Below are 18,225 nucleotides of genomic sequence, written 5' to 3' on the forward strand. Positions count from 1 at the left end.
ATCAAATCTACCCCGGTCCCAGCTGCCTTTCCCTACTCAGAGTCGCTGAACTCGATGAGCCAGTCTTCTTGCGACTCAAAAGGGAGGCGGGCGTTCATAACCTGGGACAAAGAGGTTGCCAGGGCTGCAATAACCTCAGGAAGGCTGATCTCCATAGGTGGGGAAGTGGCCCGACCCTCACGATGCACTAGTAATAATTAGTATATTTTGAATATTAATAGATAAAGATAATGACTTACTAGGCGATGCCTGGGGAAAGCTGCTGGTGGTCTCCTCGCCTCCACCAGCGCCAGCATCAGCCTGCCTGCGCCGGCGGCGGCGACCCCCTCGGTGACGGGTGCGCTTCCCGGGATTGTCTACAATTCCTTCCTTGTCGTTAGTGGCGCCTGTGGTACCTTGGGTTGTTGGGCTTGCTGGGTGTGCAAGGATGACTGCCTGGGCGACATCGTCTATTGGCTGTTAGGGTGGGGGTCCAAGGCTTGTGTCTATCTAGACGAAACCGCTCACTTGCCACAGGAGCCGAGTTCAACCCAGCAGCATCTGGATTTTGCGCCTTCTTTCCCCCTCCACGCCCTTCACGTCCTCGGCCATGGCGGTGACGACGAGGTCTGGCAGCTGGCTCGTCAGCCTGTGATGAGAGTTAGCATGGTTAAATGGTCAACTAGATTTCTTGACGAGAGTGATGAATGAAACTTAACAGTGTTTATTAAGGCGAGACCGGCCTTGATCAGCTGGGCGCCGAGAGCCTTGAGTTCCTCGGCCTGCAGAGATAACGTATGAGCTTTGAATACCTTGCTATTCATGGTGCAAACAGTACTGAACTTTGCCAGGGCCGCGACCTTATCGAAGTCGGTAGCCTCAGGCCTTTTGAAGGGAGGACTCGGGGGAAAACCTGCTCGGCCTCCTGCCCCAACAGTGAGTTTGGCAGACATATTGTGTACAAATATAGCAGTATAATAATTTGGGCTGTTGAGTACTGCGTACAACAGGAAGACTATGAATGAGGTGAAGAAAATGGGGCTGCGGTGGTGTGATTAGTAGTTATATGCGGAGGTAAACATCTGAACCACAGCTCTGGAGTTAATAGCAAGAATTGAATGTTTCGTTCCTTTACTCTTCACTCAGAATAACCTTCTTGCTTGCTTCAATTCTCGCTACCGCCTCACATCCTACGTTGATAAAACTTGAACCCTGCTTCAGTGAATATTGTGTAGTTTGAAACCACAGTGTTGATTTTAACTTTTATGATCTTCCTGGGATTCCAAGGTGTGATAGAAAGATGACATTAGACCATACACGTATGCTCTAAGCGTTGGAGGGTGAATAATAGAGTATTGCGAAGTGCAAAGATAAAATTAACGGGCAACTGAAGGAAATACTAAGATAGAAAAGCTTTTAATCTAAAATTCCGATATTACCATCTCTACGTTGCTTGAGAGTTGCACCTGAGACTTTTGACAGTAGATGAACACATCCCTACTAAGTGTGATCTTTACAGTCATTGTTACCATGAAATAGGCTTTCTAGCCCTGGAACGTGGTTCATACTAGGGATATATGTAAAGGGGCAGTGTAATTTTGGTTCCATGGCCACTCCAAATTGAATTGAAATGTTTGACAAGCCTTGGAAGTTAAGGTGTCTACTTCTGTGCATGGACTAATGAAGCTTGAGTACCGTTGAAAGTTAAAGTTAGATAATAACATTTCGGCTTTAAATAGCGTTTGATCTAACATGGCTTCTTTTTAAGGTTAACCTGTATATAGAGCGCGGCTGACAGACACATTTCCCGTATTGTCCAAGATTCTGGTGAAAACTGAGATAGGCCATCATCAGGATACTTGGCGCTACCCTGGATTAGGCTCAAATTGAGATTATAATTAGCCTACACATGCTGGTGATGCCTCGAGGTTTTGAATACTACTAGTGATGTATAAGTGGTACCTCACTGTCAAATGAAAGCAAAAAGTTCATTGGGCTTTCCGCAGGCTGGATGCTTCAAGGCATTTTTTGAATTGTTAACCCAGAGCGCTTTTTATCTCCGACCAATCCCCTAGAGCGACTCCTGATCTGCAGTATGCTTCAAGCTCTGAAGCCATGGTGTGACATTGCGCGATATAATCGGGACGAAGGAGAGTGGCGGTCTATATGGACGAAATGATGGCGAAGCCGGTAACTCCGGGGCCTCCGACCCGAGAAATCCTGATCGTTAAGTATATAAATAGGGGCTTTGCACCTAAGAATTCTTGCAGTTGTGAAAAAAATTCCCACACAGAAAATTGCACAGAGTGAGCCCCTTCCAAGCCGATCGCCGATAAGGGGCTGAATGGGTTTGTGCTATGGCCACGTCGTGGAAATGCTTATCAGGTAAATCATATTACCACCTTTTACTAACCGCCAAAGGGAGGGGAAGAGAATTATCAGCAGAGGAAGAGTGCGAGGAAGATGAACCAATATCCTCTTGACCCCGTTGTCATCCTGGTGAGAATCTTGCCAGCACTTTTGTGGGAATAGCGAGAAGAAAAGAAAAATCAGGCTATAATTTTCATTAAGAGGAGCGGTCATGGCATACACAGATCGCGATACCCAGATTTGAACAGGATTACATGCGGGAAAACTTCACTATCTTCCCCGGCCCTCGGTACAAAGGTGGAAGACGCTACGAGCAGCAAATCTGGTGTGGACAAGTGTTCAGCAGAGGAAACAGGATCAAGTCGTATTTTGGAAGATACGGTGTGTGTAAAAATCGAGTTCGCTTGGACGGAAGACCAAACAATTGGAAAAGAAAAATGCCTCAGGTATACAAAATGGCGCATACTGAAGATACGGATGTGGAGATCTTGCAAATTACATGGCTGGTTTTGCGGGCCCTGAATTGTGCAATTTATCATTTTATGATTGGAGTAGGTTGGAGCTTATTTTTCCTTAATTTTGCCTAATTTTTTTATTTTCTTTTTATCGTGCGTTTTGCGTATCGATTTTTGGGCGTTCCGAGATCTGTGTTCCTGTGTTCAAGTCGAGTTCTAAGGTTCGGGAATCCTAGATTTGGGATTTCATGGTATGACATGATGCTCACTTGTGAAACAAGAAATTAACTTCAAACCTCGAGGCTACAGCGCCTGTCTAGAAAATCGGACAATGCAACGCCACTTAGACAAATGTGATGCACAGCCACCTCCAGTTAAAATCATACCTTCTTGTGGTCTGTGTAGCTAGAGTGGGGGTGATATCATGGCCTGCACGACATCAGCCCCATTGTGAACCGAGCGGCCGTTTCGTCTGCCGAGCAAAAATGGAAGGGAACCATTCATTGCATGGCGATTGCCTAGTTCCTAGGTTCGAGCTTTTTTTTCTGTTGGTCCCCGCCGGAACATGAGCTTTCCCGAGCTAAGACGGGATATGTATGAGGCATTTGTAGATGAGATCTAGGACCGATCTGGCAGCCCGGAAGTGCATCAAAGGGGCCGGCCTAGTACGTAGACAGTGGAAATGGGAAATGAATTTTCATTTCCGTTTCCCGTACGTTGAACATTTTTCCGGTCTGAAATTACCAGGCAACCGAGACAAGAAATCCCTCATTCTTGTTACCATATGAAAATTTTGCTCCCGCTCTAGAGCATTAGTACCGAGCTGGCTATCCCCGTGTAGATCCACTTGGAAATAGTGCCTCCCAATTCACATATGCCATTCGGACTTTTGCGCTGGTCCAAGCTCGGATTAAATAAAAAAGTAAAATACAGATCCAACGCATGGAACCCTCCGAAAGGCACGCGCAGTCCCACCTGAAGTCGATCCTGGGGCTGTGAAATCGAATCAGTGTCGTTGGTTGGTTTCCACGACACACAGAAATTGCCCTATACCACTTTATGGAGCTAAGAGAATCAGTAGCATGGTATGTCATAGCTTTCAATGTGGCCCCTCAGTCCTACCGTAAAAAGACATGGGCCCTTGATCCGATCAATGGTTAAATGAAAAGGTATATAAGCTTACCCGACCTGCAACTGGTCCATTCATTTCATTTTTACCGAGGGATGCTTATCGACGGTCAAAAGTGGGCTTGTGAAGCTTGCATTCGGGGCCATCGTGTGTCCAGTTGCAAACATCATGGTACAGTTCCCTTGAGTTATTCTTTCATTTTTGTTTTTCCCATTGTCAATTTTTTTGCTCTTCTTCCTAATGACTGGCAATATTGATTCATATGCTAACTACTTCAGATCGACCGTTGATTCGCATAAAGCGAAAAGGTCGCCCCTTCGCAACATGCTCAGTTTGCCAGGCAACACCCTGCAAATCTCCACTAGACCACGCTCGCCAGAAGCGCGAGACAGAACTCAAACATCCAAAAGTAACGCAAACACAACCGCAAATTCACATGCCGTTCCGTTTTAACAACACCGGATTGGCACATCTTCGCTGAAGATATGCAGACGGCGTGTCGCTGATCGCTTCTTGGTTTTAGAAAGCTTCCCACGCTAGACTTTATCCGCGGCACCATAACCCGAACGGCTTCCAGCCCATTGCACCCAGACCGACGTCCGGTGCGAAGAGGGATTTGCATTCTAAGAAGGGGCAGGAGGGGAGGGGGGAGAGATCTGGGTCGACTTCTACTTCGGCTGAGGATTCGAATTCGAATACCACGGCCGTTGGTGAAAGGGAGCGGCTCAACTCTTCTTCTTCTTCCCAGATGAATATTCCTTCTACTGCTACTACTTCTACTGCCGAATCCGTGTACGGAGAAGGGTACTGGTCTGGTTCTGAGGCTTCTGGGAATGAGTCTTGTAGTCGGACCCTGTCTGCTGCTACTGCTGCTGGTAGTACTACCGGCGGAGCTGGTCCTAGCCAGACTCTTTCCCATTCTGCGCCGGGGACCTGTGTCATCGACCCTTCTATCATGGGGAATACCATCTTTGACCCCATGTATTCGCTTCTTCCCTCTTCGTCGGATGCGCTGATGCAGCCGGGTCCGCTGATTAGTCCGCTTGACAGTGCTAATCCATTTGAGTTCCCCTTGGATCCTGAGTTGACTGTTAATGGTACTCTTGGGTGCCTGGAGGATATGGATTTGGACATCACGGAGGGATTGGAGGAAGTCTTTCATGTGGAGGATTGGTCGCGGTATATGTGGTCGCCGGAGACTGGGTTTGAGCATCTAGATATGGGGTATCCCCCTGTGACGCGATGACAATTAAGTGTCCCTGTAGGGAGTTAATGTCATGATGATTATGAATGATGAGTTCAAGGACAGTTTTGCTGAAGCTCGAGGACAATTTGGGAGGATGGTTTGGTCTAGGAATGAATATAAACATATTGAAATACAATAGACAATGCGGATAGTGGTTGAATGTTGTGATATATGCTATAGACTAAATGCAACACAGAAAACCCGCCCTCAACGCTCCTTGCTGATGCAGATTGTGCTGAGGGTCACAGAACGCCATATGGCAAGACGCAAAAGGGAAATGTAGAACGCAGCACGAAAATCCACCGTAAAATCCTCTCTCGCTATACTGAGGCTATTTACGATGTTTTCACGCCTCCTGGATGTAGTTCGCTGGAACACTCTTTGTGACTCCACCCCGCTCCACATCTGCCCAACCGTCTCCGCTGTCGCGATTGACCAAGACAAATCGATCACCCTCTGTCATGTTCCACTCCATATCACTGCGGGCCTCATAGTCATACAACGCCTCCACATATTGGAGTTTCTTAGCTCCTCTGCGTGGCGCCACTGCCGGACCCACTCGCTTCGGAGCTGCCAGTGAGGCGGAGGAGTTTGAGTAGGTAGACCCTGGTCGCTCGGGCAGGCCAGAGCTAGCTGATGGGACTGGAGATGGGGCTGGTGCCGCTTCGACATAAGAGGCTGGTACAAGGCCATCTTGACCACCAATGCTCACACGCAGCCAACCGGATCCATCTATGGATAATTAGATAATGTTTCTCCAGATCTATTACCCAAGCAGAACTTACCATCGGCTTCAACAATTGTCACATTATCTCCATCCTGTACAGTCACTTCGTCAGGACCAGTGGCTTCGTACGAGTACAGCATCTTGCCCTTGGGTTTATGCGTTGCGGTTGGCTCTGGGGGTGGCGCGGTAGTGTACGCGATGGGAGGCGGTGCCATGATTCGGTGTTTACGGCCAGTGTTTGGCTTAGTCTCAGCGACAGGGGGAGGGGCTTCATCTGTTGGGTCCTCAGGTGTAGGTTGGGTGGCCACATTGGATACCGAACGGGCTCCACTAGCTGCATATCCCGAGCTGAGAGAATTCATAGTATTCTGGCGAGTAAGGGACGGCGCAGTAGTTGAGGCTGCGGAGGATTCAAGATCAACAGTAGGCCCAGTACCTGCTTGCTCTTGTCTAGCAGCTTTAAGCTTCTTCTTTTCCTCCTTCGACTGCTCGCCTGGACACTCTGCTGGCACCTTCATCTGGCATTTGCTATGGCATGTGTAGCCACAGTCCTGGCAGTCAAAACCCTTGGCAGACAATCCCCAGATACGATCACCACAGTAGTCACAGTTGGTAGGTATTTTGAATGTTTGCGATCGGAAATTATGGTTCTGCGCCCCCACAGACAAGTCTCCCACCACCGCGATAATGGTGGACGTTTCGACCTCGGCCGTCAGCCATTTGCGGTCTACTTCATGCAAGCTCTCCTGCCACTGGAAGATGTTCCGTACAATGTCAAGCTCATTGCGGTTGTCTTTGCCTTGTCGGATATTATCTCTGATCTTTTTGCAACCCTCAACCTCACGCCTCCTTCGGTCTGACTCAACGCGCAGTTCGCGTACTTGCGCTTTGCTCTGGCCCAGCAGATTGCGCAGGAAAATTTTAGCAGCATCGTCAGTGATGATAGACGCATCATCGGACCAAACAGGACTGGGCTCAAAACCCATATTGGCGGGCTCTTGAGTCTGAATTGCATTGTGCTGGAGGAACATCATTGAGTCCAGGCGGGGGTCATTGCGGGGGATCTCAGTGAGGAGACTAGTGGCATTGTTCACGCTGTTTGTAAGACTTGTTTTTTCTAGTTGTGTAGCAAGAGTCCACAGAGCATTCAACTTGATCACTCGAGTCTGGTTGAGGTCTTGCAGTCCCTAGATGATTATGAGTTTTTGCGATTGCAGCATCCCATCTAGCAGTGCGACTTACATCAAGAACCTCCGGGACATATTCGTGGAAGAATTTCTCCTTCAACTTGTTCGTCACATTGATGCTGAGTAGATATAAGTTCTAATGGGTCAGTTCACAGCTTGCAGATAGTCTCTGTGAGACACACCTTGTAGTTATTCATCTCCAGTAATTGTTGCTGAAATGCGCTCTGCGCCTTGGTCTTGCCATGATCGAATGAAGAGTCCATCTTCTTGCGCCGCGACTCGACCTCCTGACAAGCACCATCATATTTGCCCTTGGCCTTCTTCAATTCACCGTATGAGGCATCTCGCTCTTTTTCAAGCTTGCCATGGTAATCCGCATGGCATTTGCGAACCTCTTCATATTGCGTGGCCGCCTGCTTCAGCGGTTCAGCAATATGAGTGACCAACTCCGTCCCGAACTTGTCGCGCTCCGCCGCGTGAGCCTCGACCGTTGTCAATTGGGCGGACCATGTTGTGAGTGAGGCGCTTTCGAGGGAACCCGGGGTCATAGTCGGGGTGTCACCGACACTTAACGGGCTGATCTTCTTTGCTTTTCGATCTTGGTATTTCTTGCACAGCGCGGACAGTTTGGCTGCATATTCTTTTTCTATGGCGCTGCGTTCGCGGTAGAATTGTTGGATCTCTTCGAGCCATGTAATGCCATTCGATACCTGTGCAACGTGGTTGCATTAGCTCCGCCCCCCAAACGTGGTAATATGACGCGCTGCGTTGCGGGGAACGAGACGACCGATCTGGGACATACCCAAGCATTCACTGGTTTGAAAGAGTCCTATAGAAATGTCCATTAGCAATAAGATAGACGGCTGTCAGTTCGGAGTCCATACCTTTAGTTCCGCTCCAAACTGGGGAGCCACGTCTGCTGCCGCCATGGCTGTCTAGGGACCGAAGGGAGATCGCGCATGAGCTGGGAAGAAAGACCCAGTTGTACGGGTGAAAATTGACTGGGAGTCAACCCTGGTCACGGCTATGAAATATAAGAAAGGATCGAGGCGCAGAGAAAGTGGAAGCCAATGGGGCAGCAAGGACGATGATCTTAGAAGGCGGGGAGCAGCATCTCCGGTGCCTGTGACGATACGGTATCGTTATCGGGCATTTGGGGGCGGCAGTACGGTGGTAATACACTTCCTTTTTCGGCCTAGCTCCTGGAGTTCCGTCATTTCTTCGAAGCTCGTTGTTCTGTTTTTGCTCGCAACTTTTGCTTCACCCATCCTTCCCCAATTCAGTGGTGTTAGGCTTATTAGCAAGCTCTATTAACTGCGGGTGATCAACCTTTCCTTCTCTTGACTGAAGTGTCTGTGGGCCCCAGCTCCATTCGATTCTTCCGTACCCCGCGACACCCCTCCAACCCTCAATTCCCCGAATATTGTGTCGCAACCCCAATTACATCATGTCTGAGACTCCCGAGACAACTCAACAGACTGGAGGCTCTCTTGCCGACCGCATCTCCAAGCCCGAGGCTCCCCCTACCGGTACGAGGATGACAACACGCGAACACCCACCGTCACCATATCATGAAAGCACGGCTACAATATCGAATGATTCAACTAATCAGCTATCTCTACCTTTCTAGATGCCCCTGAGGCTGGCCAGGATGGTGCGGGTGGTGGTGCTTCGGGCTCCGCCCTCCAGGAGCCTGACTACTCAGTCGAGGTCAAGCTGAGTGACCTGCAGGCGGATCCAAATAACCCCCTGTTCTCCGTCAAGACTTTCAATGACCTTGGCCTGTAAGTTTTCCAGCACATTGCTTTTTGATAATAATGATGGTATTAACGCTACCAGGGATGAGCGCATCCTCAAGGGTCTTTCCTCCATGAACTTCCGCCAACCCTCCAAAGTTCAGGAGCGCGCCCTTCCTCTCCTCATGGTTAACCCCCCTAAGAACCTAGTTGGTCAATCTCAGTCCGGTACTGGCAAGACTGCTGCTTTCGTTCTCAACATTTTGAGCCGCATCGACCTCTCCACCGAGCAGTCGCAGATTACCCCCCAGGCTCTGATCTTGGCTCCGACTCGTGAGCTAGCGCGTCAGATCGTTGGTGTAATCCAATGCATGGGTCAGTTCCTCGACGGATTGATCATCGGTACTGCTGTGCCCACCGACGCTGCCGCTCGCCCTTCCCAGATGGATTGCTCTGTCGTGGTTGGTACCCCAGGTACCGTGCAGGACATGATCAAGAGGCGTCGATTGAACCCTACTCAACTCAGGGTTCTGGTGTTGGATGAGGCCGACAACATGCTGGACTTGCAGGGTATGGGTGATCAGTGTATTCGTGTCAAGGCGTAGGTTGCCCATTGCCTCGGTTCCAATTTACTTTGCTTACCAGACCTGTAGGATGCTTCCCAAGACCATTCAAGTTGTTCTCTTCTCTGCGACATTCCCCGCCCATGTCTACCGCTACGCGACCAAGTTTGCCCCAGAGGCCAACGAAATTACTTTGAAGCACGAGGAATTGACCGTTGACGGCATCAAGCAGCTCTACATGGACTGCAACAACGAGGAGGAGAAGTACACCAACCTTGTGCAGCTTTATGGTCTGCTGACCGTTGGCTCATCCATCATCTTCGTCCGCGTAAGTAGAAACTAAAAGTTTCATCGTCGCCTATGTTAACGATAAATTTAGACTCGCAAATCGGCCGAGGAGATTGAGAAGCGCATGGTTGCTGAGGGACACACTGTGGCATCCCTCACTGGTGGAATCGAGGGCTCCCAGCGTGACGCTGTTATTGACGCCTTCCGCAGTGGAGAAGCCAAGGTTCTCATCACTACCAACGTCCTTGCTCGTGGAATTGACGTCTCGACTGTTTCCCTGGTTGTTAACTATGATATTCCTGAGTCCTACCAGGCCGGCTCGCGTTCTACGGAGCCGGATTACCAGACCTACCTTCACCGTATCGGCCGCACCGGTCGGTTCGGCCGTATCGGTGTCGCTATCTCGTTTGTTGCAAACCGGGATGAGTGGGAGATGCTCCGTATGATTCAAGAGCACTTCGGCTGTACCATTGATCGCATCGACACCAGTGACTGGGATGAGGTTGAGGATATGATTAAAAAGACGATCAAGAACTCGCGTGCCCAGGCCAACTTTGCCACTGGACAATAGTCGATTTATGAAATGTAATGATCTGTGAGGATGTTAAATCTTCCAACAGGGCTTGGCATGTTCAAGTAAAATAAGATACCAATTTACGAATGATAGCAACATTATCAGATTCTATTCCAAGATAAAAACGGGCCCAACCAAGCTTGTACATGAAGATCTCATTCCAAGATTTCCATATTTTAACCTTGGAACATTGGAAATCGTCGAGCAGGTAGAGAATAGATTTGGACGAAATCCATGGATCTGCTCCTATAACTAGACCTCGTGCTTGGAAGACCTCAACCGTACTTGCTCAAATCGCGAAAAGAGGGAGGTTCTTAGCCCTGAGGAGTATGGTATCATTCATAGATGAATCCATAACTGTTGTGAATGTTTAGTAATTGTTCCCTAAAGCTTGTCTGAGTCGGCAGGTAAATTGATCAATCTAGACCTATGTGCAATACTAGACCTACTCTTGCATGTTGGAAAGTAACCGCAAAATGAACATTCGTTGTGGTGGATGCCTATCTCGGGTTGAACGCCGAGACTCCCGAGACCAAGTGGGGGGATGGGTCGATCGGTGATCCCGGGCTTGAGTAGTATAGCAGTGGACCCAATATACTTTCAGTCCTTGCGAATGTAGTCATGTAAAGGTTCAAGCGATATATTTCAAGAAATATCAATACGAATAACAGAGATGTCCCCAAACAATGACGCATAGATAAGCCGATAACAGTGCGGGGGAAGTCACATGGTCCTGCGCTGCCCGATTGCAACTAATCCGGTTCACTCGCTGCACAAGATTCCTCACTTTCATATCTTCTTTCATTCAAAATGGGAGACTTGGAATCTGCTCCCAATATGCCAGAACCAACTCCTCAATCCCCGACTTCACCCAAGTCGCGGATTAGCAAACATATCATCGTAGGGACATGTCCGAAGGAGCTACTCCAAACATCTAGCGGTGAAGATGCTAACTACATGCCTAGCTGACAACTTACCCCGGCCAAAGTGGAATTGACCCTGTACCGTTGGAATGGGGAGCCTCAGACGCTAAAGCTCGTGGCCCGGTCGTGGTATCTCGCAGTGGAAATCTAGTGAAACGTCGCAACGCCATCGGTGCCCACGGAGGCAGCTACAGCATTTATAACGCACTCGCCATTGCAGCAGGTGATTTAGATGCTAACTTCAAGCCGGACTTGCGGAATAGTCAGCCTGTTTTCGATTTCCCGTGGCAGGCTGCTTGGGCGGATAAGACGAAGATTGTGTCTATGGATCCGTATGGTCATGACATTGTGAACCAGTATAAGGAGGAGCTGCAGGCTGGATGGGATATCCGACCCACGATGGCTGTCACAAGGGCTAATATGAAATTGGCGGAGATTGCTGATGCGGTGCGCGATGGTCAGTTGGAGGTGGATGGCACTATTGTTGTTGACTCTTCAGGTGAGGTACGGGTCACTAAGGTAGCAGTTGAGCCTGTGTGGTATTTGCCTGGTGTGGCTGAGAGATTCGGCGTGGACGAGGGCACACTTCGTCGCCATCTGTTCGAGCATACAGGTGGCAGTTACCCAGAGCTCATCACACGGCCTGACCTCAAGGTATTCCTACCGCCGATTGGAGGTCAAACTGTCTATATATTTGGGCCACCCGAGCGAATCTCTGATGAGAACGTCAAACTGTCACTGCGAGTTCACGACGAGTGCAATGGAAGTGATGTTTTCCAGTCCGATATCTGCACTTGTCGACCATACCTAGCCTTCGGTATCCGCGAAGCAATCCGCGAAGCACAGAATGGTGGTAGTGGCGTGGTAATTTACTTCCGCAAAGAGGGTCGAGCACTGGGTGAAGTCATCAAGTATCTAGTGTATAACGCGCGCAAACGTGGTGGGGACACTGCGGACAAGTATTTCACCCGGACTGAGAACATTGCCGGCGTGCGAGATGTAAGAAGATCTTCCCTTTTTGTTGAAGCTAACTAACACTTTTGGCTTTAGATGAGATTTCAAGCCCTCATGCCAGATGTTCTTCATTGGCTCGGAATCAAGAAGATCGACCGCATGCTATCCATGTCCAATATGAAGCATGATGCTATTGTGGACACCGGCATCAAGATTCTTGAACGAGTTCCCATACCTGAGGACATGATCCCCGATGATTCTCGGGTAGAGATTGATGCCAAGATCAATGCGGGTTATTTCACAACCGGCAAGCAGTTCACAATGGATGAGCTCGCACAGGTTAAAGGGCGTGGCTGGGAGAAGTGGGAAGATATCACCGTGAGTGAATTGACAAAATAATCCACTGGCCTCATCTCTCAGGCATCTGGACTGACTTTCGCAGCATTAAACAAGATATTCAGTCATCAAATGGAGAAGAGAGGGGCATTAATTGATTGATTTTGAGAAATTATTGAACAGAACAGGCTCGGGCATGACTAATGAAGTTCATTTACAATGATCACCTAGGTGTTGCGAATAGGTAGAATAGGTATTTCCATGGTTCTCCGCAAGGTCCTCAATAGATTTGGCAACCCCACATGTTTATCTTATTTCGTAGGTACTCGACAGGTCAGTTAAATAGGTTGGACAAGGCCCGCACAGGTCCGTGGACCGTTCCCATCTGGCAAAGACCTTGCAAGGCCAACACTGGTCAAATATATTCGAAGTTTAATGCCCAAGGATTCTTTTACTCGTGATCCGGACAACGGGAATAATAAGCGCACACCGATCCAGTGGCGGGCACTAGTATAGGTCAATGACGCAGGTTGCCAGCAAACAAACCGAGTTTCACCAACAGTAGACTCATCGAACGCTAGCCTGCTTGGGAGAGGGGTATTTTGGGCAATTGTTACCCAAAAGTAAGACCCGCCGACACCGGACGTTTGACCCACTGGGCCTTCTGAGGGTCTGCTTGCATGTTCCTATTCGCGCTTGCCGCCGTCGCGCAAACTCCGCGGGTTGCCGGTGCGGTCAGAGTGGAGACGCTACACGATCAGATAAGATCAGACCGCGCATTCATTCTCTGCCGTGCGCCACTTGAGTGGGGTGCCAAGGCTGCTGATCCAGGGTAAGAGCAGAATTCAGGATGAAAATTCTGTTCAAGTCGGTGTTCAGAAAAAGCAAAATGGAAACAAAAATTTAAGGGGTTTGACGTCGTGGAAGTGCTAGTATGTTAAGGAGTTAAAAAAAGAATCACATGGGGTGGCTGAGTCATCAGACGTTGCGGGAGTCCAGGACCACCAATGATAATGGTTATAGATTTCGCTACTTTACGGTCACTTACGGCTAGGCTCCTGCGAAACCTACCAAACTTCCTGTACCAAACAATAATATTACCAATATCCGTGGTAGCCGGTGAGCCGGAAGTGCGGCCAGCCGCGATCATACGACTAAAAATGTCTAAATCCATGTCTCCTTTATGCCTGCAACAACAGATTGCTATTCGCGTTCTCATCCTAGCAACAACCACATTAATTCAGCCTTTCTCAAGTAGTCTGATTTAGTGTACGCGTACGGAGTAGCGCGACCTGCATCTGCACCCTGGTCCACTGTCCACACCATTCGGCGATGATCTTCTTAGCAGGGGAAGACCAATTGACTTGAGAACCCACCCCCCATCCTTAGCAGGGCCCGCAGACGCTACTGACCCGAGTGGGTATCTCTGCCTAGCTGCCCCCAAATGTGCTCATGACTCTAACATCTTCCCCCTCTCCCAGTTTTCTTGCATCTTTCTTTGCATGCAGCTCGACCTCGCCAGTCACTGATACGAATTGAGATCTACTCGATTCTCCAGGTCCAGTAAGTGCACATGACGTCCCTGTCGTGATTTAAGTCTGGCCATCGATAGCCAAGGCTAGACTGGCCGAGGCACCTCGTAGGGGGGTGATCGTGTCAATTCCTAAGCTGTCCACCATGTGTTAAAAGCTAAGACTGAACGCAGTGCCAAACACCTGGTCGGGTGCACTTACGACTTAAAGTACCATTAGTGGGCCGAGGATCCTCGCCGCGGATGTCCAGGCAAAATGTCTGCCCATGGTATGGAAAATGACTTTCAGCTGTTCTCTTCTCGTCGACAGTCCGGCGGGGGAGATTCTCGCTTCCAACATCAACCCAGCGAGAACCACAACCAAGACTGGACACAGTGGATGCGGTGGGATGAACCGATGTTCACAGATAGTGACCAGAAGCATGTCGACCGCCCCATGGATCTCCCATTTGTCTCCCCGCACACCAGTATGAGCTCATCTCCAAATCAGCTTCAACCTACAGATTTCTCTCCGCAACTTCCGCTAGGGTTGATGGAAATTCCGTCCGATCATACGCACCAGAGGGGCTCAATAGTGTCAAACTACCAAGGCCTAGTCTCTCCCATTTCTAGTGTGGGGGCTAGCCGAAAGCGAAAGACGGGTAGCGACGATGATGCCACCACTGTGACTGGTCCTGTTCAGCCCGGTAAAAAGATGCCGGCGAAGAAGCGAGCACACAATGTCATTGAAAAGCGATACCGGGCCAATCTGAATGAGAAAATTGCCGAACTACGCGACAGTGTACCGAGTTTACGAACAACGAAGAACGCCAACGGTGAATCCAACGAGGATGATGAGGATGGGGAGGGTGCTCAGTCTGCAAGCAAGCTGAACAAGGCTTCTATCTTGTCAAAGGCAACGGAATACATCAAGCACTTGGAAATTCGCAACAAGAGATTGGAAGACGAGAATACCGCTCTCAAGAACCGTCTTCGTCAGGTCGATAAAGCAGCCGACCAAGCTGTCACCTCGTCCGCCTCCGTATCTTCACCTAGCAACTACACTGCTTCCAGCGATTCAAACGCGGGGACATCGCCAAGTGTGTTCTCCCAGCCCGAGGAGCTCGATGGTAGCTCCCCTGGCTCGTCCGCATCGCATCCTCCGGAGGGTCTTATTAAGGTTCCGGATGCATTCAAACGGATGCGTGAAGAGGGTCAAAAGGGAATATTTGCAGAGTCATATATGAAGTCTTCTCCACGGGCTACTGGTGGCTCTGACTATGGCCGCGAAGATGGGTCCCGGAGACGGTCCAAGCTGCCCAACAAGTATATGCTGGGTGCTCTAGCTGGGCTAATGGTGCTCGAAGGCTTTGGTTCAGATGAAAGCGAGACTGAGGCGAAAGGCCTGTTTGCTCTTCCTTTGAATCTACTCCGTCGATTGCAGTCTCCTAGTCTAGCTCACTGGGAGTACTACCTCAGAAACTTCTGGCATTCCTGGCATGCACGCGCTATTTCACATGTCCTTCTTTTGGCGACTCTGGTTGTCGGAAGTGCGTTCATTGTTTTCGTTTACCTTTTCAACGCTCAACCAGCCACACAGCGTGCCTCGCCCAAGCAGGTCGCCGAGACCCAGAATGGCGCCCCCACCTCCAGCGACTTTAGGCGACAGGCCTGGCTTACCAGCATGCAACGAGTCGGTGTGCCACGTCACCGATTCTTCCGCGAATGGTACGTGGTGACGTCGCGCTGCTTTGAATATGTTCTTCGATGCTTAATGGGATGGAAAATTTACTCTTGGGTTACGGGTATTACCGAGGAAGATGAAAGAGGCCGAGTGAAGACATGGGATATTGCCATTGATGCCCAGCTCACTGGAGGCGACGCTGAGATTACCAAGAGTCGCCTGGTTCTCACAATCTTTGCGGCTGGCACACTTCCTAGCAGCCCTATGCGGATGATGCTGAAGGCGCTGCATGTGCGCATTCTAATGTGGAGAGTTGGAGAGCCTGGTTCCTGGACCTTCCATGTCTCTAATGACATTGCTCGTGCTCTTGCGAACTACCAGTGGGGTGTCGCGAGAGAAATCAACAGCGCACTCCCCGAGGGCCATCCAGATCAGGTCCCAAGCCACCTTGCCGAGCTCCTTAAGCTTGAGTGTGAGGATGTCATGATCGATGCTATCATTCAGCGCGCCGTGAACCTGACATGGAATCGACCAACACAGGAGGGTACTGGAGATGACGAAGTTCTTCTTGACGTTGTCGAGGAAGACCCTGCCATCCAATGCTCTGTGGATGCTCTTGCGGCTTGGTGGTCCAGTCACCTTCTCCAGACTGCCCTTCTCAAGTACATGGAAGCCAGCGAAGGGGGGACCTGTGTCCAAAATAAGCCGTGATCACTTTAAGGAGAAGATCCGCATGGCTCTTGAGGTTGCTCCCCGGCTCTCGGCTGCATATACCCGGGCCCTTGTGATGAAGGCCGTCTTCTTCGACCAAGACCGTATCAAGAATGTGGGTGCCGTTCTAGCTACCCTTCCCAAAGATAAACGCAAGGGCGAATGGAGCCGAGCTGCCAACTTTCTCGACTCCTCACTCCCTATATCTGTTCGGGACGAGATCTCCATTGCTGTTCGCTGCGCTATGATCGCTGCTATTATCACAGCGCGATCTGCTGGTGACACTTCTCTTCCCGAGTCTTTCACCATTCAAAAGGCAATCAACATGTTCAATCAGCTGCCAATCGACCCCGTCGAGCTGAGCTTGCTTGGCTTCTCCGCAGTGTACCATTTGCTGCACCTATTGGCATCTGATGTCGACTATATTGTTTCGTCTGACTCTTCTTCGCCTTCTTCGCCTGTATCCGAGGCCGGATCCTCTGCAGACGATGAAGCCGAGGACAAGCCCAGAATTTCTCGCAAACTCGCTGTCTGCCCGCGTGACATCCCCAACGTCGGTCGGGTAGCCGCGGAGCTCATCTACTGGTCCCGCAACGCATACAACCCAGCATTCTACGGCTTCTCCTCTAGCCTTGTGGACGTCATTGTCAAGTCCTGCACAACCGTTTGCGAAAATGCCGGCGTAAAGGTGGATGACTATCTACAGACTCCACCTGAGCCCATCCCGTCCCGAAAGCGAAAGTTTCGCCGTCGCCGAGGTGGTTCCGACCAGTCATTACAGAGTGATGCGGACCAAGACTTGGTTGAGCCCTGTATGGGAAAGCCGCTACGTCGGGAACGCTCAGCGAGCAATGACACCGGGTATGGAAGTCTCAGTCTTGAGGAGGATGTGCAATCTACTCCCCAAGTTCCTGAAAGAGTCCAGGAGGTCTCAGCTTGATACCAAGTACGACTATACATTATCATGGGGTACCAGATAATAACGAAGGCGTTTGGGATTATGTTTATATCAATCATTAGGTAGTCACGATCGGCGGCCGGTCTTGGAGGGAAAACAATTAGAATGGGAATAAGGACCTGGCGCATCGTGGCGTTTCGTTTATGTAGAAATAGGAATCAATCACTGCACTCTCGGCAATATGCTCTTTTCACTTTGATCTTAACACATACATTCCTATATATTTGCACCTCATGAGCAGCACCAACGCATAGATTTGTTGAATCCGTCAGCGTCTAGACCAGCCAACCATTAAGGCTAGATGAAACACCGCATTCGCTCAGAACTTTGGAACTGTGGATGGAAGGTAAGATGAGAAAGGAGAAAGGTACGAGGGGCCACACTCCTACGGTGCTGTACACCCTCATATGGTCATGTGACTGGGATGGTAGCGCCACATAATCCCCAGACTTCTAGATTCGTACAACCAAAGTGGCCAGACCCTGAATCTAGAAGTGGCCAGGTCTTTAATTCGCCTGAAAGGTCAATTATACCCCTGTCCTGGTTTCCACGTTGGACCTCTCCACGTTGCTGTCTCCTCTTTTGCGCCTTTCTCATACAACATTTCAGCCCTTTCAATCAGCAACCTTAGGCGCGTGGGCCACATTTCACTCCCCAAGGGCCTGAAAGCTAAGGAGTGCATACTTGCCTGAGGCAGTGCCTGGACTGTTACTGTTATACAGATCATGGCCGATTCTGGACAAGAGAAGAATCAATCAGGTTTGGGGGCACATGCTGATATTGATCGCATAGAGCATTTCCAAGGCAGTTACTGTGGATGCAATGACGACGGCCCCTGTGATTAATTGTGATAAACCTGTACCTGCCATGACGAACTTTGAAAACAAGGACTCAG

The 18,225-nt window shown here is 49.7% G+C and overlaps 7 protein-coding genes across 7 annotated transcripts; 5 read left to right on the forward strand and 2 right to left on the reverse strand.

Annotated features, from left to right (window-relative positions):
• Positions 1-32: 32 nt before the first annotated feature.
• Positions 33-932, reverse strand: N7503_009217 (uncharacterized protein; the record flags this gene model as incomplete). Its single annotated transcript, XM_057068764.1, has 4 exons — positions 33-187; positions 240-449; positions 508-628; positions 699-932. 4 exons carry the CDS (start codon positions 930-932, stop codon positions 33-35), a joined length of 720 nt encoding a protein of 239 aa, XP_056919619.1.
• A 3,096-nt stretch (positions 933-4,028) lies between these two features.
• On the forward strand, positions 4,029-5,179 carry N7503_009218 (uncharacterized protein; the record flags this gene model as incomplete). The annotated part of the gene is made up of 3 exons (XM_057068765.1): positions 4,029-4,119; positions 4,212-4,342; positions 4,457-5,179. The coding sequence occupies 3 exons, from the start codon at positions 4,029-4,031 to the stop codon at positions 5,177-5,179; spliced, it is 945 nt and encodes a 314-aa protein (XP_056919620.1).
• Positions 5,180-5,525: 346 nt separating this feature from the next.
• Positions 5,526-8,022, reverse strand: N7503_009219 (putative actin polymerization protein Bzz1; the record flags this gene model as incomplete). The annotated part of the gene is made up of 6 exons (XM_057068766.1): positions 5,526-5,911; positions 5,965-7,093; positions 7,149-7,229; positions 7,276-7,803; positions 7,896-7,922; positions 7,978-8,022. The coding sequence occupies 6 exons, from the start codon at positions 8,020-8,022 to the stop codon at positions 5,526-5,528; spliced, it is 2,196 nt and encodes a 731-aa protein (XP_056919621.1).
• Positions 8,023-8,540: 518 nt separating this feature from the next.
• Positions 8,541-10,251, forward strand: dbp5 (ATP-dependent RNA helicase DBP5; the record flags this gene model as incomplete). The annotated part of the gene is made up of 5 exons (XM_057068767.1): positions 8,541-8,622; positions 8,724-8,877; positions 8,933-9,430; positions 9,483-9,720; positions 9,772-10,251. 5 exons carry the CDS (start codon positions 8,541-8,543, stop codon positions 10,249-10,251), a joined length of 1,452 nt encoding a protein of 483 aa, XP_056919622.1.
• An 813-nt stretch (positions 10,252-11,064) lies between these two features.
• Positions 11,065-12,579, forward strand: N7503_009221 (putative GTP cyclohydrolase II; the record flags this gene model as incomplete). Its single annotated transcript, XM_057068768.1, has 4 exons — positions 11,065-11,154; positions 11,220-12,176; positions 12,228-12,509; positions 12,574-12,579. The coding sequence occupies 4 exons, from the start codon at positions 11,065-11,067 to the stop codon at positions 12,577-12,579; spliced, it is 1,335 nt and encodes a 444-aa protein (XP_056919623.1).
• Positions 12,580-14,254: 1,675 nt separating this feature from the next.
• N7503_009222 (basic helix-loop-helix domain-containing protein) lies at positions 14,255-16,372 on the forward strand (the record flags this gene model as incomplete). Its single annotated transcript, XM_057068769.1, has 1 exon — positions 14,255-16,372. One exon carries the CDS (start codon positions 14,255-14,257, stop codon positions 16,370-16,372), a length of 2,118 nt encoding a protein of 705 aa, XP_056919624.1.
• Positions 16,373-16,394: 22 nt separating this feature from the next.
• Positions 16,395-17,312, forward strand: N7503_009223 (uncharacterized protein; the record flags this gene model as incomplete). The annotated part of the gene is made up of 1 exon (XM_057068770.1): positions 16,395-17,312. The coding sequence occupies one exon, from the start codon at positions 16,395-16,397 to the stop codon at positions 17,310-17,312; it is 918 nt and encodes a 305-aa protein (XP_056919625.1).
• Positions 17,313-18,225: the final 913 nt, after the last annotated feature.

The sequence above is a fragment of the Penicillium pulvis genome, assembly GCF_028828015.1.
Source record: "Penicillium pulvis strain IBT 33274 chromosome Unknown contig_7_segment1_segment0, whole genome shotgun sequence".
Taxonomy (NCBI): domain Eukaryota; kingdom Fungi; phylum Ascomycota; class Eurotiomycetes; order Eurotiales; family Aspergillaceae; genus Penicillium; species Penicillium pulvis.